The sequence below is a fragment of the Drosophila mauritiana genome, chromosome 3R, assembly GCF_004382145.1.
Source record: "Drosophila mauritiana strain mau12 chromosome 3R, ASM438214v1, whole genome shotgun sequence".
NCBI lineage: Eukaryota > Metazoa > Arthropoda > Insecta > Diptera > Drosophilidae > Drosophila > Drosophila mauritiana.
Window position 1 is genome coordinate 2180792 of NC_046670.1, and position 23876 is coordinate 2204667.

Genomic DNA, 23876 nt, shown 5'->3' on the forward strand with positions numbered 1-23876 from the left:
AGTGCTCACCGCTGTGATCGCGGCATGTGCCAAAGGCGTCCACGCCAGGTTACGGTTTTATTTTGATTTCGGCTCTGACTCTGATGAGTCCGTGCCCATGCCACGCGGCCATGTCCCCAGGCCGACGCCCACCGGTTGGTTGCCCACTTGGTTGTGGCCAAACTGATTAAGCACAGCCGAGGGTTGAGTCCGCTGCTTTTGGGGGTGAAATCGACACCAAAATATGAATACTTCTACTAACACGACGGATTGCAAATACTTGGGGTTTAATCGAATATAAAACATATGGCTATGGCTATGATGGAAGAACATAATTAAAATATCACAAAAGCTACAAGGTTTTTGATGTTAGTTTGATCTTTGATCTTCAAAACTCTTATTGAACTTGATTGACTAGGTTTTTAAACTATTTTTCTGCATTGGAAAATGGATATTCGGAATAGTCCTAAATGGACCTCTTGAATCACAGACATCAACAGAAGCTGCAACCTGCTGGGCCAACTTTCATTTTGTTTATCTGGGCATTTTAAATTTATAATTTCTTGTTTGGTAGCCCCTGAGATTGTTTTTCTTTCCCCCGCTCCTTTTTTGTTATTAAGAGTTTATTGCATTTTGCGCTTCCATTTTCAAGTGGCTCGTACGGCATTATTTATGGGAGTGGTTCTTTGGCAGTGCGCTAGAAATCCACTTCAGCCGACCGCTCCGTTTGCAGCCCATCATCTGCTCCACCCCGGCGACTCCGTCCCCATCCTCCATCCTCGATATGGAGCAATGGCTTCATTTCGAGTGACACTTGTCGCTGGAGCTCTGCGGGACTGGGTGCCTGCCAGCTCGGTGCTCTTTCCGCTGCTTTATGGTCTTACCCGCCTCCCAAAATGGCATTGGGGTCGGCATGACATTCGGACGACTGTGGACTGTCGATTGCCGTTCGCTGATTGCTGATTGCAGATTGCCGCCGAGTTGTTTTGACAATTTAATAGCCGAACGCTTGGCGGTGACGCTTTATGTCACAATTTGCCCCAATGCTTTAATTCATTGCGGAAATCAAGGTAATTAGCAAGGAATCACATGGTCTTTGCTTTTTCTCATTCTCATTTAAACTTTACCTGGAAATATTGTTTTCTCAAACGATAAATTCAGGGCAATATTCAATTAGAAAATACTATGTTTACGAATAAACATCTGATTACTCAATATATATCCAAATTCCATTTTATTTTCATTATTATTGTTTTAAATGCTGAAGTCATTTTTAATTCATCCTTAAATTATGTATATATGAGGACTGGTTCGAAACACAAATGCTAATCGAAGACAATTTTGATGTTAAAAACCTTCCTTTTGCATCGCTAAGTTTTGGGATTGTAGATAGAAAAAATCATATATTTTAAGGTGAGCATCTAACAATATGCCTATGGACCAGCACAATGTTATACCATATTATCACAAAACAAATGTTTTGTATGAAAATAAATTTATACATTTTCGCCCCATCCAGGCGAAGTATCACTTCACAGTCTGCCCCAAAAGCCGCTTTGCCGGGGCACTTAACACTCAGCAGAATCCAATCAAGTCGATTGATACAAGATTATGTATTGACTCGACTACTGCTTATTGAAAATTCCATAAATTAGCAAATGAAAAACAGAGCGTTCGGCGCTAATGAAATCTCGTACGTCTTTATGGCGCAACCTAAACAAAACGGCTGGAAATCTCCGATGTCCGAGCGCGGAATGTGCTTAATATCATTAAAATCAATAAAATAAACAACTAATTTGATAAGCTGACAGCTGGGCGATCCGAAGTGGCGGGCCATTCGTCCGCCGTGACAATGAGGAGCGGGCTGGAAAATGCATCCCCGCGAGCTTTCAATTGGCTGCCCGTCGGCCCAATCAGCATTTGGGCCCCCTGCACAGGCGCACGCAGCACGCAGTCGGCCCACCACCCACTGGCCAACCGCAGTGGGTGTTAATTTCCGCGAAACCAGTTTGCCGAGCGAGAGGGCGCTATGCTCGGACGGGTTCCAATTGGACTGAGTGCGCAGCCTCTGTGCTCTTCTATCCGACTCTCGAGCATGCAAGGAGGCGGCCATTTTCTTAGAGCTGTCACACTCGCACTCATTGCCCAGGCCTATCCGACAGAGTGGTGGCTTGTTGGGAATACACCATGGCAAGCGCAACTCACCACAGGCAGGTCATACGCCTGGTCTGCTCGCACTCACGCTTTCGTTACCCTCTAGTCATTTTACGATGTGCATACATCGGTCCCACTCGCACACATGTGATCGTCGGCAGATATTTTCACGAGGCAACACAGCAGCGAGTTAGAATTTCAGGAGCATTTCAGTCCTGCTGCGCATCTTGAAACGTCAAGTCTTGGCATTCGGTTAGCGTCAAGTCTTGCTGCGATTCGAACGCCCCAGAAACGCATCGCGCGCGAGTGCATTACGTAAATAAGTATCAAGTCGCATGAGAAATATCTAAGAGCGAAACAAGCGCACAGTATATACAGCTAAGTGAGGTGACCTCAGTGCGTGATGGGCTCATTGGCCTAGCAAAGTGAGAATCGAAAACTTGTAGATCAGTTCTTTCTGAATTAATACTAAAAACATATAAGCGAGCAAAAACACTGTAACCATGATGATGAACGCCTTCATTGAGCCGGCTCAGCACCACCTGGCCAGCTACGGGCTGCGAATGTCGCCCAACACCACCGCCAGCAACAGCAACGCGCAGCAGCAACAGCAGCAGCAACTCGAAATGACCCAACAGCAGCAGCAACAACAGCAACAGCAACAACAGCAGCAGCAACAGCACCAGGATCAGGAATCCGCGGCGGCCACTGCTGCAGCCTACCAGAACTCCGGATACGGGCACTTTAACAGCTACGCCTCCCGGGACTTTCTGCTGGGCAGGAGGGAGGCCGAGTACGGAGTGGCGGGATCCGCCGGACAGGCCTCCGCCGCAGCGGACTCCATGCTCTTCTCCGGCTTTCCCGCTCAGGCCGCGGAGCTGGGCTCCGGGTTCGGACAACACCCCTTCCACAGCCACCATCACCACCACCAGATGCGAATGGGCATGGCGGATGCCTACGCCGCCGGCCACCCGTACAACCACCACGGCAACTTCCCGACGGCGGCAGTGCACCACCCGGTCGTGCACCACCCGTCCCACCACGCCATGTCCGCGATGCACCCGGCCGGAGCCGGGGCCTTCCTTCGCTACATGCGCCATCAGCCGGCCTCGTCCGCCTCCAGCGTGAAGCAGGAGATGCAGTGCCTCTGGATAGACCCCGACCAGCCTGGCCTGGTGCCCCCGGGCGGCAGGAAGACCTGCAACAAGGTCTTCCACTCGATGCACGAGATCGTCACCCACCTGACCGTGGAGCACGTGGGCGGACCCGAGTGCACCACCCACGCCTGCTTCTGGGTGGGCTGCTCCCGCAACGGACGCCCTTTCAAGGCCAAGTACAAGCTGGTCAACCACATCCGCGTCCACACCGGCGAGAAGCCTTTCGCCTGCCCGCACCCGGGTTGCGGCAAGGTCTTCGCCCGGAGCGAGAACCTCAAGATCCACAAGCGGACGCATACGGGTAAGTGTGGCGGTGCATTCCTCCTTCTATTGATAACGAACGGGGTACATCTATCTATTGAAATGTAATCTGCGGTTGAGATGGAACGAAACCACATTCTTAATGCTGTGACTTTCTACAAACACCAAGTTTTTTATAGACCACATAATTACTTTTTAACATTTTTGACAAACTTAAGTAATTATTGGATGTATTAAACCATGTGTAATAATGGCTTAGAAAATACTTTTATGAAGGAAAAGTTTTGGAAATCAATTGTTTTTTTGGCAAGCTCGAAGCTCAGAATTAATGCTTCTATTTGTAATTATTCCCATTTCATAAAGAACCAAACACTTATAGAAAGTCTAAACCTTGTGCAGATTTTAACCACTTATATTTAGAATAGCACATGCTAGGTCTGGAATCTCTTGGTATTCACCTTGCGTGGGCATAACCCTTGCCCGCCTGGGCAAATCCCGGACGTTTTCGAGGTGGGCGTGTTGCCGACGGCAAAAGTCGGTGCAACGCCCACTACCTGGCTTAACCCGCCACTGGCCGGGCGGGTCATCTTTTATGACACCTGTAAAACCTGCATCCAAAGCCCTTCCGCGCCCAGAAAATCCCGCAAAGATGTTGTCCTTACGGCTAGGATTACTCTACGGCTTTAGGTTGACTTCGACTTTTGCTCCTAGTATTTCCCTAAGCCTGCGAACAGCTCTTGACTTTGGATTTTGACTGGCACGTATTTAACTACGTTTGGAAACTTGGTCAAATTTATAAAGGGAACTGAAAAATGCAGCTTAGGAACTCCTTTGTTTTTTATACTTTAAGCATGGTTGTCAGCTTCAGTTTTTTCTTAACTAATAAATACGTATCAGGCTTACCATTACTTTGATAGCCAACCTCTCTATGCGAATTCTCAATATAATTAATTTTTCTTAAATCCATCATTAATCATGCCCATTTCAAGCATTTCTCTTTCAATTGTCTTTCAAAAATAAATTAATATCGCTTTGCAGCCTGAACACTTAAAAAAAACATAGTCGGAAACAAATGCCAGTGCTTTAGCACTTTTTGTCAGAGGCTTTAAAATACAATTTATGCGGTATAGTCGTGATCTATGAGAAGTCGAACTATAAAGCCAGAAACGGAGCTTAACGCAAATTAATGACTTTGATTCCAGTGGCTGTTGAACTTGTTCCATTGAAATTTATGGCTGAGCATGTAGGGCTCATTAGAAGCGGCGAAACACAGCCATTAAAATCAATTAACAAATGGAAGTTGGGAAAGCGGACATGGAATGCGAAAACACAGAACAAAGTTTCGCATAATTGGTGAAAAGCGCGCCACTCAGTTTAAAAAACTTTCCAGTAAATATCGCTGGGTCCTGGATTATCCTTGATTGGCCTCAGCCTTGGCGTGAAAAACTGGAAATTCGAGGAGAGGAACGAAAATATGGGCAACAATATTCCGCAATATCCAGAATATTTATATTTTGTTGTTTTAATGTTGGTTTCTGGCCTTTTTTGTTGCCTCTTCATTTTTATGATTTTGTTTTGCGTGGGCTTTAACCGCATTTTCTAGGGATCATTTGGCCTCATACCTTCAAATTGAATTAAAATAAGACGTCGGGCTTCATTATAGCCTCATCTTGTAGTTACCGCGGTTATAAACTCTCGGAGAGATTCATAAATCACTGAATTAGCCGCACAAAAAAGCTATTTCTGTAAATCTGTTCGGACAACAGTATTTTCTTTTGCACACTCATCGAAAGGTAATTAAAATGTTTCGATTTGATTTCGAGACGCCGCCATATTGTGTTCGATTTTGGAACAATCATGTGGCATTATAATGAGTTGCTTGCTGTATGATGATACTTTTGACTAATTTCATATTTCTTTTCTCCGCCGTGATGCAGCAGAAAAGTGCGTTCTGCTGACTGATTTGTGTGTGCCTATGATTGGTTGACCTGGCTACAAATTGCCGGAGATAGCCAACATATTGATTGGCTTTCAAGTGGCCGGCGCACAACTTCATTACGGATCGGGATCGAGCTGGGTTCGGTCTGGTGCCTGGCTGGGAGCGGGGCCTTTAACCTTTCCGTGCGACTCGGGCACTTGAAGTAGCATCCTCCGCAGCGCATAAATCAAAAATTCAATCAGCATCGCTGGCTGGGCTAAATGTCCCTTGGCACTGGTGTTTGTTTTTATTGCATTGACACCGCCGACCCAGGGCAAACAAACACACTCGCACACACTGTGTTGACACGTGTCAAAACTTCCGTTTGAAATGGCTCGGAAATGCTTCCGAGGCACTCCGTGCTGGCCCTCTCAAAAAAGCCATCGAAACCGAAATTGGGGTAACACTCGCCGGATTACTGGACGCATTCGCACATTCGCATTCCACTCCTCTAGCTTTATTTTATTTGCGCTGCGATTGTTTCTGCGCTGTTCTGTTTGGGTTACCCGCCATGCTACATTAAGCTTTTGATTTAGATTATGCAAAGGTTATTTACGACCTGGTTTCCACTCCTCGCCGATGGGACGGGTGAGGGGTCGAGTTTGATAAGTGGGTGAGTAAAACGGAGCAGGGCAGTCAAGTACGTGCTTATGGATCCAGTCGATATAGATCTGCCCCAAGTGGTGCCACTGTAGCAGCTCGAAATGATCGAAGGGGTCAATACACCGCGGCGGTAGTTGGCTCTAAGATTCGAGTGTGGAACGAGAGTGGGAGGTTATAGTTGTGAAATAACTCGTTACGTCAAATTCAGTTTATTTTTTCATATATAGTGTGTTTCTTTCGGCTTGATAATTATATTTTCTTTCTCTTTTATTTAAAACAAAGATTATAAAACAAATTCGATTGAAATGATATATGAGTAGTAGTATATCTCACCAGGTTGTGAAAGGACTCACAACCTAGAACCCAAACTCACACAAACCTTCACGTGTCTATGTCTCTTTTTGTTTCTTTCCCACCGTTCCGTCCGGTCACTGCGTTGTGTTAACTTTTGCACTTGTCGCCGTCACCATCTGCAATTTTGTCCAGCCTCCTGTCCATCCTGTCCGTCCTGTATCCCCTCCCAGCACCAGACTCCGCCCCTGAAACTCGGCAAAAAACCCGGCAAACAATCAAGGTTTGTCTGCTCTGTGGCCGTTGTTTTTTGTTGTTTGGGGCTCTCTGTTGACCGGCCCGAGAGTCTGTGTGTCTGGATAGATGGCGTTTATCACGCTGTGCGGTTTGCACACACATAGCCATCTTTTACACGATTCTTTGCACTCCACTCCACTCCGCTCCGCTCCGCCCGGCGGACCACAGACAACTTTATTCATTAACACCTACAACGGCCACAGGATCCGACTGCCACAAGAGCATTCAACAACTTTGTGGTTAGTTTTTATTCGCAGCACCCCATCCGCTCCTTCCAAGCTCATTAAGCTGCTGCGAACCAGCTCCCAGCTACCACCTCCAACCTCCCACCACCCAAGCCCACCACCTCTGGTTTTCCCCGCTTTTCAAGTGCAACCTCTCACTTTCCGCTTCCCCAGGCGCCTTGTTGTTGTGCAATTATGCTGCGGGGCAAAGTTTAGCATTCAACATTGTCCTGGCAGCTGCGACCCTTGTTTGATTAGCTCCCCCTCTCGCCAGGATGCCCCTTTCGGCCCCAACTCGGCTCCATTTAATTGAGTGCAAGTGTTTTTTTAATGAGTCTTTTATGGACTTGTTCAGCTCTGAACGATGAAGTGAATTATGCAATTATTTACACTTTTAGAAAGCTTTGGGGTAACTGAGGTGGGTATGATAGTTCATTGTACACGTGGAAAGTTATATGTACGAGAAGTAGCTACAGGTTAGTCAGATTGAATATTCGAATCTACAGAAATCAAGGTTGTTTTCAGGACCAAACGCCAGATAATTATAGAACTTCAAAACAATTTGCACTGCTCACTTCTCAATGCATTTTTTGCTCGCTCGGCGCCAATTCAATAATTTTTCAAAACACAAAATTCAACAAAGCCAAAACGCTGGCAAATGTCAATGATTGATGACTTTATTGCGGGTTCAATGGTTTTCACAAAAACACACACCGAACAGCCTCAGATACGGATACAGCTACATCGAATACATCGAAGCGAGAGACAAAATCACTTTTTATTTTGCGGATAAACTGTGTGTTTGTCTTCTCAGAATTTGACTCTTGCCAGAACAATGGCCAGCAGACGAGGAAGAGTCAGCGGGAGGAGGCGGTGGAAAAAACCTGCGATGTGCTCGAGCTGATTACCTTAGCTTCACTACCTGGTCGCAGTTTCTGGCCAGGATCTCCTGCCTCCTCCCTCCCGCTGGTCGAGCAACTGACGACTGAAAATCAATTAGCTACGCTCTCTAGGAACGATTCTCGGGTCTGCTCACCTAATGACGAATGCATTTCGAGGCCAGAACGGCCAGCGAGGGAAATTCGTCATTTAATTAGCAGCACCCCCGCCGGAGACCCTTCTCGCTATCCCTAACAACTGAAGCCATCTACGAGGACACCATGTTTGCATTCGTTTCGCTCAATTTGAAGTGTCAAATACCAACAAACATGACACACGATCGCATCTGCTAAAAGTTTGACAAGCTGAGAAGTTCGCTCCTCGCCTTTTGGGGATTTATGTGCCAGAAGTAAAAGTGTATAAATTTCTGGTGTGGTCCAAGCCTTTGACAGCTGAATGTAAGCAAAGTTGGTAGATTTATTGACTGGACAGACTAGAGCGAAACTTTTTTTGTGCTAAGTAAATTTATGGGCCCTAACATTTAGTGCCGAATTCTAATCCGACTTTATATCTGTGCACTTTTGAACTGTTCATTTGAAATGTATCCTCGAATGCCTTTGCCGTGTATTTGGAACGGTGGGAATGAAACAACGTGATTGAGTTGTACTGCTCCGTGGAACATTGCATCTAGAAGGCCGCATTACTATTTAATGGAAAAGTAATTCTTTTTCAAGGCTCCTTATGTGATCTATATTGTAGTACCAATGCCAGTGCTCGCCGCCCATAAAGCTTTACACATCCATGGTAATTGAGCATACGCACCCATTCTAATTAGTGACAACCCCCGATTCGGAACCCTTTGTGGCACCCTAACAAGGAACTAACAATGCCAGTCGATCCACATCCACCCGTCACGCTCCTGAGCAGGAGGGGTTGCTTTGCATCCTCTCTATTTTCCATGCATTTTCCAAATGTCAAAACAGTTTTGTACATACGTATGTATGCTTGCATATTCGGGTATAGGTGTGTGTCCTTCTTAACCCCCGACTGCCCCAGAGCAGGAATTATAATTTCATTTGCCAAAAAGCGAGAGACGTAAAAAACGCGCGCTTTGGCGCGGCAGGGGTTTGTCCTGTGCTCGCAACCCTTTGGCAGTGTCATTGTTTCGGTCTTCCATTCGAGTCTATTAGTTAAGTAGCCATTTTGTTGGGCTGTTGCATAATATCTGAATTTCTGAGCGGCGGAGCTAGCCCTCGGATGTTTCACTTTCGTGGCTGGTCGGACGTAAGCTGCTTACCCCGGCTAGTTAATAAATGAGGCTTAGCTTTGATAAATTCCTTCCCTCGGTTCCCTTTCATTTTGGCAAGTTTTCGTTCCAATTCCTAAGCCCTGGTCACGCCCACTTTGTCATTAGAAGTCGCGCTCAAATTAATTAAATTCCTCACCCGAAAGGAGCCAAAAGTAGCCACGTACCAGACTCCATTCGCATTCCAGCGGATCCCCGAAAGAGAGGCCCTCAGAGGTCTCAGATAGAGACGGAGCCCGACTCCGAATAAGAATACAATTTCAACGCATAAAGAACTGATCAGCAGCAGACAAACCATAAAATTAAACTGTCATCTTGCATATTTTTTATATCTGCACACGTTCGGGCTGGGGCACAGGTAGGAGATGGAGCTCGGGACTGGAACTGGGTCTCGGATATGGGACTGGCACCCGGGACCAGAGAACAGAGACACGGGACCCGGGACCCGGGACCCGGGACTCGGTATTCGGTGTTCTGCGATTCTGTGTCTGTTTCTGATTCTGATTCCGATGCTGCCTTTCGAGAATTATGGAAAAGTAAGGCCTGACTAATCCTCTAAATCGCGCCAAGGGCCCCGCGCGCAATGCCCCACTTGTATAAATTAGCTGATGGGAAAACGAAATCATTATTCATATGGGCAAAAATGTTAAACAGCCGAAAAGAACAGAGACAGCGAGGCAACTGGGCAACTGGTCAGCAAAACCAGGTATTTTTGTGTGGACCTGGGTATGCTCTTGCCAAAACCGTGTGCTTATGACTTGGGAATGCGTGGCATGCTCGAAAAGCAGGGTTTTGGCTATTTTTACTCTGAATTGGGAATGATATAATACTCGTAGAAGTATTTCGACCACTAACCAACCAATAATAAATAGGTAGAATAGCAGGCATATGTACTCTGCGAACAGAGTATATTTCCAAGGTATAATTCCCATTATTTACGCTTAGAAAATACAATATAGTAAAAATTGCGATCGCTGAATAAACCGCTATAAGCGTGCTTGTCAAATCAGCTTAGGTCGACATTTATGCATATTTGTTGCCTTTGGGACATTTTCGGATCGTTTGTCGCTTTCGTTCAGCCGAATTTGTACCACTCGAACGCCTCCAAGTTGTCTGGGGCACAGAATGTGATTGTTTAACCCAAAAAGCCGCAGGCAGCGGAACAGCCTCGCCGGGCACGCAATTTGTTGTAAAAACATTGTCAGTTGTAATTAGAGGCTGAACTTACGCAGAGTTTGTGTGACAACCGCCTGTCAGACAGACAGTCCGAGCGGCAGCGGCCTGAGTTCTTGGCTAATATTACAACCGCCGACGCCAAAAATATCTAATGGCATAATGGATCCATGGACTCCATGACGCACTGCCGACGGCTACTGTGAAAATGGCTGTACTGCGGTCTACTTCGCCAATTCAGGGCACTCGGATTTGCGTTCGTTCCCGTTCTCAGCATGATCGAATTTCCTTGCAGCCCTGCAGCAGGACTCAGCCGAGTGTAAGCCACCGGGATGTGGGATGTGGGCCACTGCGATGTGATACTTCTCCCCTCGGCTTTCAGTGTTCGGCGATCAATGCGAACTCGCTTGCCCCGAAATATGGATGTGCTTCTTACTCGAGTGTTGCGAACACAAATGCAATTCTAGTTGATGTTTTGATGTGTTCATTAGGCAGTATCGATAAGATACACTCGAACGAAGGTGCTGAAGTGCGAAGGGTCTCGTTGAAGGTGTGAGAGAACGTGGGATTGAAATGTTTATGATGTGGGGAGAACGTTTTAAATAAGTATCACATGTCTAGTTCGATACATAAGAGGGTTAATTTCTAATCGAACTTCTTAGCCAACTCCCATTCCGATCACTCGCCCCAAATATTTGTCTCCTGATGTCATTGATTGGCCTTATCGCCACACGGATCTTGTTAGAATTGACAACATTTAACTTGAACAAGCCATTTAAGATAAGGAATCCGAATCGAATCGAATCCGAAACCAAACCGAACCGACGGCTCATCCTCCTTCAGTTGCTGGAGTTGTCACATCGCATATCCATATCCCAGCGATGACAATCTTGATGACATTTTAATTTCTGACAAACAGCCGAAGAGATTTTCTACTTGATGGAACCCGAAAAAACAAACAAACAAACAGGCAAACAGAAGAGGATCAGAGTGCGGGGAGAAGGGTGAGTGGGCTGAGAAGATTAAGATCTTAAAGAGCGCTAAGCAGCAAAAATCAGGCCGAGGAGATAGATACCGAACAGATACAGACACCGATTCACCGTGACCGAGTCGGCACAAAGCGACACCTCTCATCCTTGAGAGCGTCGGCCAGGCCGCCCTTTCTTGCGGATTTGGTCCTTCACTCCACTTCCTCTGCTTTCTTTTTGCAGCGTTTTCACCGCGTAAGCAGTTCATTCATGAGGCGGTTGGGACATCAGCTGCTCCGTGGGCTAATCCCGGCCCGATGCCTCTTTGTCCACCGGTGCGACTAGAGTTACCATTTTCACCAAGGCACTCATTTGCACTAGGGCACTTCCCATTGCAGCTATGCCCCTGTTTGTACGCAGTTTGGGTTCAGACAATGGGCTTAGTGCTACTTTTGCTTATTGTCTTCGCTCCGTTCCTCATTCGAGTGTTGTTCGAGCCCTGGAATCCAAGAAGATACTTGACTACATAGAAACCGAACCGAACAGTCAATTATGTTTGTCCTAGGTTGGTTAGTCTAAACGTGCTTTAAAATAAGCTGGCCATTAAAGGAGAACTTTCGCACAGTATCAACTGGGTAAGCAGTTCCTAAATCTCGGAAATAAAGAAATAAAGAACGCCCGCATTCCAAGGCTTATCGCCCGTTGAAGTGTCATTGCAAATGAATCAACCATTTAAGTCCACCCATTCCAAACCTTGCCCTAACTTTCGCTCCAATTGGCGACCACAGAACACAGAACACACCCTGGCATGTACACAAACTATATGAATTCAATCCGCAGATAGACAACTAGCAAGCTATTAGTAAAACAATGACAGCAACAGCCTTGCTGAACACGAGTACAAGACCAAACATGGCCAGTTCGTCTGGCTGTGACTTGGGTTTCTCCTTCTGCGACTCAGCTTTTTTGTGGCCCAGCAGCCAATGGAGCAAATTTTCGACAAGTTTGCCATGCAACTAACGCCTCTAACGCTTTCGAGGTGTGTGTGTGTGCGCAGCGAGGTATATGCAAATGCAAATGCCAGACTGTGAGTGTGTGCTCCTTCCTGCCGCCTGCATGGGAGTGCGGCTTGCATCTAATGCATTCAAGCTGCTCATTCGACTGGGGCAGCCAGAAAAACTTTTCCAGACCCGGCTGACTAAGACGTGTGTGCGTCTGGCGTCTGCATGTGGCAGCCTTGTGTAATAACAAAAATTTGTTCACAAAACACAATTTTCGAGTCGAGCTCTGAGCATGTGATTTTATGCTGGATGGCGAGGGGGGAAAGTTTTCATGCTCTTTCTTCGTTGAAAATTTGTAGGACTAATGTAAAAAGCTAAAGATTCGAAAGACAGGCGAGATGTGGTTATACCCGTAGTTGTTGAAGGCTAAGCCTCCCTTGCAGTTCCTTGTACACATGCCTCCTCTTCCTCAGTCTTTCCAATGTAATATCCTCTCATTTCCTCATTAGGCACAGGCCGCCAACGAAGTGGAAAATTCAGTGTGTTTTTGTTTCGAAACAGTTTCCGAAAGTATCTGGGGAAGTGCGGAGAAAAACCGCAGGAAAACCCAGAGGCTGCGAGTCCAGCCACTGACCCCAGTGTCAATTATTAACGTATCACTTGACAGCAAACGGCAAAGCTGCAAACAAATAGCGAAAATTATGTGAGGACCGAGCTGCTTAGCGGAGGAAACCGGGGAGGACGGGGTCTTCATAGGCATTGCTGTCGTCGGGGAGGGACGCAGAAATCATAAATCATGACCGAATTCACTCAACGATGGTTTTTGTCAAACAAGCAAACAATGGACCGACTGTGTGGCAGACCAGACCCATAGGTAACTTCTCTGGGCGAGGGGTGCGCATCATCCTCATCCACGACGATGATAATGATAATACTCGCCCCGATGATGAGCCCGAGGATTTTGCATTTGGCCGTTGACAAGCGGCATTCATTGCACTTAAATTATGATTTTATTATTATTATTATGGAATGGAGCGGAATTGCTGGCCATTAATTTGGTCATCAGATGCAGGCAACTGTTATAAATATTCAAAGTAAGCGGCGTGTGGGAAAATACCCCTGCGATGGATGATTAGGCGGCAGGGAAATGTGGATTCCCAGACAGCGTTGGGATATGCCAACTCCTGCCGACCACGAGCTACTCTCAAAGGCCACCTGCTTATATTGGTAAGGAACCCCCCTTACCATCCTTGGATCCTCGCGATGTTCCCAACAATATGCTCATCATCAATACTCGTACTCACTGCTCCCTAGCAACGCTACTGAAAAAGTGAGACAAAAGGGGGGAGCGACGGAAAATTGCCCATTGAAATGTAAACCGCCAGGAAATCGGGGTTTGGCTTTTCCGGCTTTAGCCGTAGGAACAAAAGGAGCAAAGCGGCGAAAAAAAGAAGCGACAGCAGCGGAAAAAATGGGCTGCAAACAAACAAACAAACAGATACAGATACAACACAAACACTGATATAGATACAGATACAGATACACAATGGGCTCAGGATTCTCAAATCCGAGGAGTGTCAACAACCCAGGCGGAGGTGCAGGGAAGAAAGGGATGGCGACCAGAGAGCGGCAGGCAAAAAGTAGCAGTTTTGTTATTGTATTGTTAGATAATAATAATCATATCGCATTGCATGCTGTTGACACATGAGCGATGATGATGCTCATCCCTCGGATTCTCTGGCCCTAGATCCCAGCTCCCTCCCTTTCTGGCGCACTCGTTGTTACGTAAAAGAGGGCGATGGCGTCGGCCAGGATCTCTATTGTTCCCATTGAGGACGAGTGCTGAGAGGTCCTTAAGCAGGCAATAAATATTTACCAGGGCAATTATTTAGCGGCAATTAAGACAGAGGTGCGCGATGGAATCGGTCTGGAATTGCTCTGTTTAGCGTTTTTTGCTCATCGCTTTTAATTAATTCCAGTGCGAAATGCCTTTAATATGCGACTGTCACTCTGACGTCCGGAAAATATGTTTTACTTGAGCTGTGTATTTTTAATTTCATCTGTTGTTTGTTGCTGCAAATTAAAAACCTGATTCACTCCAATTAATCAACGACTGTCAATGATGCTTAATTTGCATCGCCTGGTTAGCGGCGATCACGTCCAGAGCCAGGGTATTGTACGGGTATACACACTCGTATGTATGTACGTGTGTATGTATGTACAGAGGGCGGGGGCGGGCGAATCCAGATCTCCTGTTGCTTCCTCATGACAGGTCTGGGTATTTCTGGACTTCGTTGCACTTACGGTATATGCTGGCGATAAATAAATAATGAGTTGAGCATCCGACTTGGTAGACTCTTCAGGCAACGTAGAATGGTTAGTTTAAAGGAAATTTGTAACTAATTTCTTATGTACATTTACCATTATTACATTCTATTGTTGGTGCACAGTTGCTTTTGCGCCTTTAGATGTACCTATTGCATCAATAGTCTGTCAACTTTTGGAGCCGTGACTCAAATCCACCCATTTCCCAGGCCCAACACGAAAAACATATTGCTGTCTTCACCATCCAAACATATTTTAATAACATCCAAGCAAATCTTCGAGCCCGAATGGAATCATTTTGGCCAAACTCATTTCTGTTTTTCCTCTTCTGCGCTGACTACGGCCCGAAACATCAGAGAGCCCCATTACCCGACGAAAAAGAAACAACGCCCCATAATGGCCACAACAAAAACAATTTCAGACGGAAGCGTGGGTGGGTGGGTGAGAGGGCGGGGGAAAATGGGGAAATGGGGGAGGGGGAGGGGGGAAAGGCCGTCGGCTCGGCACTCGTCTGCAAATGACAGCCAGCTTTGCAGCAGTTACATAAAGCCAAAACATGTGCCATATACACCGACAAACAATGCGGTACATATATTTTAATATACACACACATACATATATTTGGCCATGTACAACTTTCTTGGCTTAACCCACGCACACACAGACACGACCGTACTGACACACACACACACACACATCCGCAGGGAGGAGATTACAAAGCAACCCCAAAAATATAAGAACCACCCCAAAAAACAAGCAAACAACTCTGCAGCTGTACACAAACCGCCATGACAGGCAGTCTGTGCCGATTCCAATCGTTCCGCCCGCGAGGAGCGCCAGCTTTTTTCCCGTTTTTTTTTAAGGAAATTAACCATTTTGGGGCTTTCCGCGGAAAAGAAAAGGAGAACAGCAGCTCACGCTAAATATGCAAATCACAAGGCAGCCGGCCTATTTCGCAGCTACGCCTACATTAAATGCCCGGAGTCTTTGCCATCGGATTTACTTTATTGAAATATTTAAATAAGTTTGTCGATTCGCACAGCCTAAGTGGGATTTGCCGGCGGAAGGAGGGCGTTCCGGGCGGGGGCCCACTGTACTTATGGCGCCTTGCCAGGACCGAAAAGGGTGCGCCAAGGAGATGTCTTTCATGTCGCTCCGTCGGAAGGGAAGTCGGAAAACGTCGCCTGAAATTGACATTTTATAAATGGGCGACGATATTTCGGTTATTTTGCCCCGGACCGAGCCATCGGACCCCGAAACTTAAAGCAATAAAACATATTTAAATTCCACTTTTAATGCCCGCCAGTCGCAGTGGAATGTGAAAATTATGCGTATCCTGCGCTGCACTTAGCCGGGACCCGAACCCTTTAATGTCCTTGGCCGCAGCGCGTGCCGCATTCAGCCGTCTCCCCCGCTGAGTTTAGACCGCAGCGCTCCAGGAGATGGATATGTGGATATGTGGATATGCGGACGTGTTCTGCTTTCTGCGCTCTCCGTTCCGCGTTCAGTCTGTATATGGGCTATGGCCTCAGTCGGGCACCGATGCGCCGCTGGGTTCCCCGAAAATAAGGTGATAAGACTGATAACACGGATATGAGGAGCCCAGCGGGTTGGCGGAACCGAGTCAGCTGCCTGTCCCATTTATGACTAATTAGCGTTCGCAGATAGCATTTCCCACAGCCACCTGATAGTCGCGCGTGATGATCGAGGAGAGAAAAAGTGTAGGGCATTTAAAGGGTACATCAAGCGAGTTCTTATCAGTTAACAGTTAGGTTTTACACTCTGTGAGTATCTTCGGGATACAAGACTCCCATTCCATTATCTTCATAACCTTTGGATATCATGATTTGAGAGTTTAAAATCGAGCATTTCTTGATGTGATTCCTCTGGCGCCACATTCCGTTCGAACTCAATCAAAAAGCACATCGAAGTGCATTCGTCACGCGTGTTCTGCCTAAGACCCTTGGGACCTGTCAAAATACATGACTGAGTTCCCGATGGCACTTTCGTAATGCTTATTTATGAGTTTCACATTTTGACAAATTAATAGAAAAGACAATGCCAATCACAATGCGACACGCCATTCAAATCGAAGAGCGTTTGTCCGATTTCTGTTTATTTACACACAAGTGTGTATCTCTGACTTATTACGGCCCCAAAATAAAAAGCGTATTCAAATGCGGATAATAAAGCACATAAATTAGTATTAAATTACACAAAACGAAAACGAAATGAAGGCGAAAAAAGAGCTGAAACTTGTTGAGCCCGAGCTGGCTGCGAAGTCGCCGCTGGATGTCTTCTGAAAGGCGTGCTGCTCACAAAGCCCTACCCCGAAACCCCACCTGGAGCCCAGCTGGCAGCTTTTCTTTAACCCACTGCTGCCCCCGCCCCACAGCGATTGTCCGCTTTAAGCTCGAGGTGTGAAAATGTTCGATTATTGTCATCGTCGGCGGATCCGCGTGGGTTTATTTGGGGGCGGGGGCGAGTGGGGGTCTCTGAGCCGCTTAGCTGCAATTGTCATAAAGCTTGTGGTGCATGTAATGGCCGCTTATCTGCGACATAAATGCCATATGCTAAGTGGACTTAGCCGGAGATACTTCTGTACGTAATTCACTCGGCTTGTTTATGGCCTTCGGATGGCGCTTAATGTGGCAAGTGATTGAAGTTGTTGATAGGACAGGGAGGGCAGGCAGGCAATTATTAAAAACTAAAAATATATTTCGATTTAGATTTAGGTTGCATCGATAATTTCCCTAAAATCCCCTCCGCCAATTATAGGCTAACCCATATTATTTATGTTTAGTCCTGATTTTATCGCTCTCCCTCGCCGTCGAGATTCCGACTGCCCCACCGCCGTCAAAAATAATTTTCTAATAAGCTATAAAATATCACTTCGGGTCAAAGGGCGAACTGCAGTGTGTCTTCGATTGAAAAGGTGTTGCGCACAGCAATCAAATAATAACGATAACCTTGTGACCGTTCCCTTTACCCTTGCCGCTTTGTTCGTGTGCATCCAAAGGGACAAACGGACAGAGGGACGCAGGGTCGCATTACAAAAAGGACAATCGGCATCGGCACAGGTGAAATTGGTGGACAGGGTCGCAGGGTCGGGATCCCTCGAACAATGGGCCCCTTGATCCCGCATAATTTATATGATTTTTTCCCCAGTTGTATATCTTGTGTTTTGTTATTGTTTTCCCTGTAAATAAGTTGGACACTCGGCTTTTCCCACCTTTATTAAATTGTGTGTGTGTGCGTGTGTGCTTGTGTGTGCAGGACAGTTCATAAAAATTGTGAGCCCATAAATGGTCATCGTCTGTTCGATGTTGTGCTCGCTGGTGCCATTATTTATTTTATGCGTGTCACATAAATAATGAAATTTATTGCTACAGAACAACAAGTCTATATAGTTTAAGAGCCGCATTCTTACCCACTGAAACTGATTGAACCCCTTTTTTCCTGCCTACTTTCAGGCGAGAAGCCCTTCAAGTGCGAGCACGAGGGCTGTGATCGCCGGTTCGCCAACTCCTCGGACCGCAAGAAGCACTCCCACGTCCACACGTCGGACAAGCCCTACAATTGCCGGATCAATGGCTGTGATAAGTCCTACACGCATCCCTCTTCGCTGCGGAAGCACATGAAGGTAAGTTGAGCTCTACTGAAACACACTTGAGGACTCGACTCCTAGGTTTCAAGATCATACAAACTTTGCAACGCATAACTGTGTCCCGCTCACTTGTTGACTTCGACTAACTCCCGCCTGTTTCATCGCTTTCCTCAGGTGCATGGCAATGTGGACGAGAAGAGCCCATCCCACGGCTACGACAGCGAGGGCGAGGAGAGCTCCAGCTCAAGCATCATCACCGGCGGAGCCCAGACGCCGCCCTCGACCCGCCTGGATGGAAGTGCTGGCAGCAGCAGCGGCGTGAGCAGCCTGAGCGGCGGAAGCGGCATCAAGTCATCTCCGCACTCGATCAAGTCGGAGCCCAATCCGATGCACAGTGTCCACCTGGGAGCCTCGAGTTCCGGCAGCAGCAGCACGGCCAGCAGCAGTGCCTCCCACTTGCTGCAGCAGCAGCAGCAGCACCAGCAGCAGCAACAACAGCAGCAGCACCAGCAGGCACAGCAGCAGCAACAGCTGACTGCCCATCCCAGCGACCCGAAGTCCTCGCCCGCCCTCCAACTGATGGCCGCTTCTGCCTCCGCCTACCTGCCACCACCGCTGGGACCGCCGCCGTCGCACCACCACCACCCACATCACCACCAGGCGGCGCCCTCTCCGGGGGCAGCGGCCGCCTCCGCCTCGATGCTGCACCACAACCACCACCTACTGTACCACCCGGCGGCCCAGCACCACCCACCCAGCGACTGGTATCACACGACGGCGCCGAGCGGCAGTGCGGAGGCCATGAACCCGCTGAACCACTTCGGGCACCACCACCACCACCACCACCTGATGCATCCCGGCGCAGCGACGGCGTATTGAGAGTGGGAGAACTGGTGGCCCGAGGAGGCGCCACCGCCGCCGCCGCCGCCCGCCCAACCGGTGGCCACGCCCACCACCATTGCTGGGGGAACTGGACCAGCCCAAGGAAGTGTGGAGGAGTCGGCCTCCTCGCTGGACTGGATCTGCTGCCAGCGGCTGCAGAATCTGGCCCTTGTGGCGCAATGTGAAAACCAAATATTTCTGAAAGTTGAAGAAAGCACTTTGAACTTTTTACCTGATAATTGAAAATTTGCTGTTGAACGAAAGTCGGAAGCTCTCATTTTGATTCGTCTTTGAACATGACTATTAAGTATTTTAAATATTACTATTCAACAAAAAGATGTACGATCGAAAAATTGACTAATTTTTTGCTATTTAACTGTTATGTAAACTTAAACGTAGTTCTCTAGTTGCAAAACAAAACAAACTAAAAGTAACGAACTTCGACGTAAACTTACTGTAAATGTATAAAATATGAGTTAATTATCGCATAAATGTAAAAACGCACCCGTAACCTTAACTTTAAACGGAATTACTTAAGCATATTGACTACCTAGCCGTTAAGACTTAGCTAATTTTTTGTCGGAGCAGCTTTCATTCTCGTCATCCCCTCCCATCCGCCAGCTTTCTAGTACAAAATCGCTAACTAATACACTGTAAAAACATCGAAGGGATTGGAAGCTTCGTCGCATATACGTACATACACTTTCGGCCTTAGATTTCCTCAAGCTTAAGTACGCAGAATAAATTTAAAAGTTATCACAAAAACCTACAAACAAAATCCCACAAAAACAAACATGCAAAATAAACTGAAAAAGCCCTATAAACAAAGTGTTGAACTTATTTTTGGAAAGACGAAGTGACTTCAGAGATTATTTGTAGGACTGTTTCCTATGGTATGGATATGGTATTGACTGAGTATTTTATGGAAATTTAGTGAAACCTCCAGGCCATCTTATCGGCAATGCAATACCGATTAGTTTGACAAAACTAACTCTGATTGGTAAAAAATCGCATTGATCCTTGAAAACACCCTGACTACCCCAAAATATATCTGTGAAATAGAACATTTTGAAATTCCGATGCTCTGAGTTCCAACCAAAGACATCAAATGCGTCGTTTGTTCAACACTTTATTTAGATAAATTCGATTTCCTGCTCCGATTGGAAACCAATTCGAAACCTTGGACTGATTTTCGTCCCAATCGATATGGTTCCCACACGGTCTAAGCTGACCGTTCCATTCCGCTCGTTCCGCTTTGACTGAAATGCAAATTAAGTTCGCAGAGTTTTGATCTTTTAATTAAACGCATTTTTCACGGACCCTCCAGCCGATTGGCATTGTATCTGGAACTTTGTCATGAATATTTACAACTAAAGTTTGTTAATTCGTTTTGATTGGTTCAGCGGAGGCTGGCAAACAAAATTTAAGTGTCTGATGGGCAGATCAAGTTTCCAGGGGCTAAAAGTCATCAAAACACCTTAATGGCCAACAATTTGCTTGGCTAAGCGATTTAATTTGCATTATCAAAACAGAGGGCTGCTAAAATTAAAAATTATGGGCAGTAAGGCAGTGGGAAAAAGTGTCTAAAGAGAAATTATTTCTGGCGAAAAGAGCGTGATTTATTTCCCAACATTTCGTTAGCGCGGGGAACTTTGACTGATTTCAGTTGATGAAAGGGCCGTCAAATACCTGCCACGGTTATTTAGCCGCCGAGGGGCGCAGTGAGTGTGGATAAAGAATAAAACGATTTATGTTTTTTTAATTAACCCAACGATTTGTTACGTGCCTCAAACGAACACTCGCTCGCACATACTACACACATCTGCGGAGTGTCTAGGCTAGTCGAGGGGTCGGAGCCGTAACGAATTCATATTTTGATTTATTGAATAGAAATCGATTGGATTAATCGAAAGAAATTATATTGCAGCGGCCGGCTGTCGGCGAAATTTGCTCTGCCTGTTGCGGCTTTCTACGGCCTCTGCCGCCTCTACCGCCTCTACCGCCTCTGCCAACCTCTCCTCCTGTCAGCAAAAGCCGCTGAGGCTTACCTGTGTGGAATTGAAATTAAAGGATGAAATCAGCCAGAAAAATGTTGTGGCGTGCAATTAAATTCTTACCTGGATTCCGCCGTCCAAAGTTGGCCATAAACGAGTTTGGCTTGCTTTGATTTCGGCTGGATTACGGCCAGAACATGCGGGCTTTTGATTGGGAGATTGGAAGAAATAGCCAAGGAAATGGCAGCCGGAGTTAATTGGCAGTGCCTGGAGTTCCAATTGAGATATGATTTTTACTTGGCAATTAAAGGCAATTATGAACTATGTTAGCAATATGAAACAAGGCGGTAGATGTTGTACATACTACCTTTGATTAGACATCAAAAATAACAGCGTACATGTACGTACGTATAATGCGCAACTGCTATTGTGATTCTAGCCAACCTTATCCGGAAAACACATCGAAACATTGGCAAACTCCCCGTTCCCATGACCACCGAGCCGATTGAGCCGAGCGATGCCCAGAACCAGAAACCTTTAAACAAATCAAGCCACGACCACACAGCCGCCAAACGACGTCAACAACTGACACAAAACAACAGAGCCGAAAGTACAAAAATGGCCAAGAGCGAGACAGGGAGAGGGCAAAACTTGTTGACACGGCCCAAACGCAAAGCTAAAGCCAAAGCCAAAGCATGGCCATGTCATCCAGTCTCTTTCTGGCCAAGTGCGCCCCTCTCGCTCGCACAAATGGTGCGCTCACTTTCTGTGTCGGTACAATTTAAGTTTCAATAGGCGACTATTTGTTGCAATTTAAGCTGAACGCGTTTATAAATTGACGGCGGAAACTGCCGTCGACTGCGACGCGACTCATAGACAGCCTGGTGGAAGCCCCGGGCGGGAAAGGGGGCTGCCATTGGGCGGGCCACTGCATCCAACTGCATCCAACTGGGAAATGGGCAGGTAGAGACCCAACGAGTGACAGGGCCCCCGGACGTTTAAATTGGACCAACGAACGTACATACGTACACAGTTCGCAATGCAAAGTCTAATTTTCGGTTTTTGGACAACTGCAAATTCGGGCTGACACTTAAATTACTTAAATTAATTTATACTAGCCATGGTTCCTATATGATTTGTGCGCTCTTTTTGTTTGTTTTCATTCGCGGTACAGTTACCTGCTTTTTTATTACCCTTTTTCGGCTTGTCCTGCCGGATTTTGTGGCCAACTAATGTTTGCGGTTGTCATTTTTTAATTGAATTATTTTCATAGCAAACTGGCCAACTGTTTTGCGGTCGATAATGAGAGTAAAAGTCGGCTGAAGTGCATTTTTGAAGCCTGTCTGAAATAAATAATGTTTAGTTATTACAGAGTCGTCAATAAATAGAAAGGAAATAAGTGGATTCTGGTTTTGTCAATAATTTATAAATTACAAAAGTTGTGTAAGTCTTGGGATAATACAAATGCTTCTAGCATGTTAATCATTTGTTTGACGATCAAAATTCAATTTTAGAGTATAAAACATCATATAGTATATTCTCTTATTAACTCTCCTTCCTCGTAAGTATTTTTTCTTATAACAGCTAGATCCTTTATTACAATTCTATTCATTTAATTACTTTGATCGATGCGCCGAAATAATACAAGGGATATTGAAAGGACTTGCTAACAAAAGGGGAAAAGGTAAAAATTCTGATTGCACAAAAATGTGATGCCACCATGAGCTATTCATAAAAATCGAATAGCAATTTAAGATACAACTGTTAGATATTTTTCTTAAAAAATTAAAAAAAAATAGAAAAATCAAGTTAATGAGAAGTGTATTTCCGAAAGGCAACATTGCGTTGGTGAAACAACAATAGGTAGGAAAAGAGCGATAAATGAAAATATTGGAACAGCTTGGACGCGGCACAGACGCATTGGCACCTCCACGCGGCACATTAACGATAATTTGTTCACTTGGCTAATAGTGTTTTAATCAAAATTTAACGCCACACTCGACTCACAATAGTTTTGGAGGTAGCCCACGGCCTGGGTATGCCGCATTCCCCAGCCACCCGACCACACGCGAGCTGGGAGAAACCTTAATTAGTTTTCGAAGTGCAACCAAAGATGATAAATTGTTGGGCTGGGAAAGCCAGGCAGATACCAGACTGGCTGTCTGGAGCGATCGCGACTGGCCGGGCTTATTGAGTTACGATGTCAGCGGAGGATCATTAAAATTACAGACAGTACCGGCCAGAAACTGGGTTCCCAAGAAACTCAATGGAGGGACCAACTGGATCCTCGCCGCTCGAATCCCCTCCCCCACTCGTATTAAAAAGTTTGTAATTTTTCAATATTCGCACACAAAACGAAATTAGCTCGTCGGAGCATCGGGATCGCAGTTTGGATTGGCATTGGGATAGGGATCGGGATAGGGATCGGGATCGGGATCGGGATCGGGAGCGGAATGGGGATCGAGATGGGGATCGGGGTGGAATCGGTATCGGTATCGCAGTCGCAACGCATGCAAATTTCACAGGAATCAAAGGCAAAAGATGAGGCAAATACAAATAATAATAAAAAGGCTTATGCCGAGCTGAAAAGTCGTTGTGGCGTTGTGACTTATGGCTGAGCTCTTTTTATGCCCTGGACACTGTTGCTTTCGTCTCGCTGCTGCACTGCGAGAAAAGAGTCGGTATCGAAATAACCAAATGCCAATTGCATTGGACTTAACCATCAAACACAAAGTGTTGTGTCCGAGAACGGACAAGTACCAAAGATTGATCAATGGCCATTTTTAGGGTAGCCATA

General features: G+C 46.2%; 1 protein-coding gene and 1 long non-coding RNA gene across 2 annotated transcripts; one reads left to right on the forward strand and one right to left on the reverse strand.

The window, feature by feature from the left end:
* The first annotated feature begins 2329 nt into the window (after positions 1-2329).
* Positions 2330-19898, forward strand: LOC117142730 (pair-rule protein odd-paired). Its single transcript, XM_033306900.1, has 3 exons — positions 2330-3591; positions 18070-18239; positions 18378-19898. The coding sequence occupies exons 1-3, from the start codon at positions 2637-2639 to the stop codon at positions 19080-19082; spliced, it is 1830 nt and encodes a 609-aa protein (XP_033162791.1). The 5' UTR covers positions 2330-2636; the 3' UTR covers positions 19083-19898.
* Positions 19899-20883: 985 nt separating this feature from the next.
* On the reverse strand, positions 20884-21708 carry LOC117144516. The gene is made up of 3 exons (XR_004459647.1): positions 21488-21708; positions 21203-21346; positions 20884-21133 (listed from the first exon to the last, which is right to left on the reverse strand). It is a non-coding gene; the product is annotated as an uncharacterized LOC117144516 (long non-coding RNA).
* Between the last annotated feature and the right edge of the window lie 2168 nt (positions 21709-23876).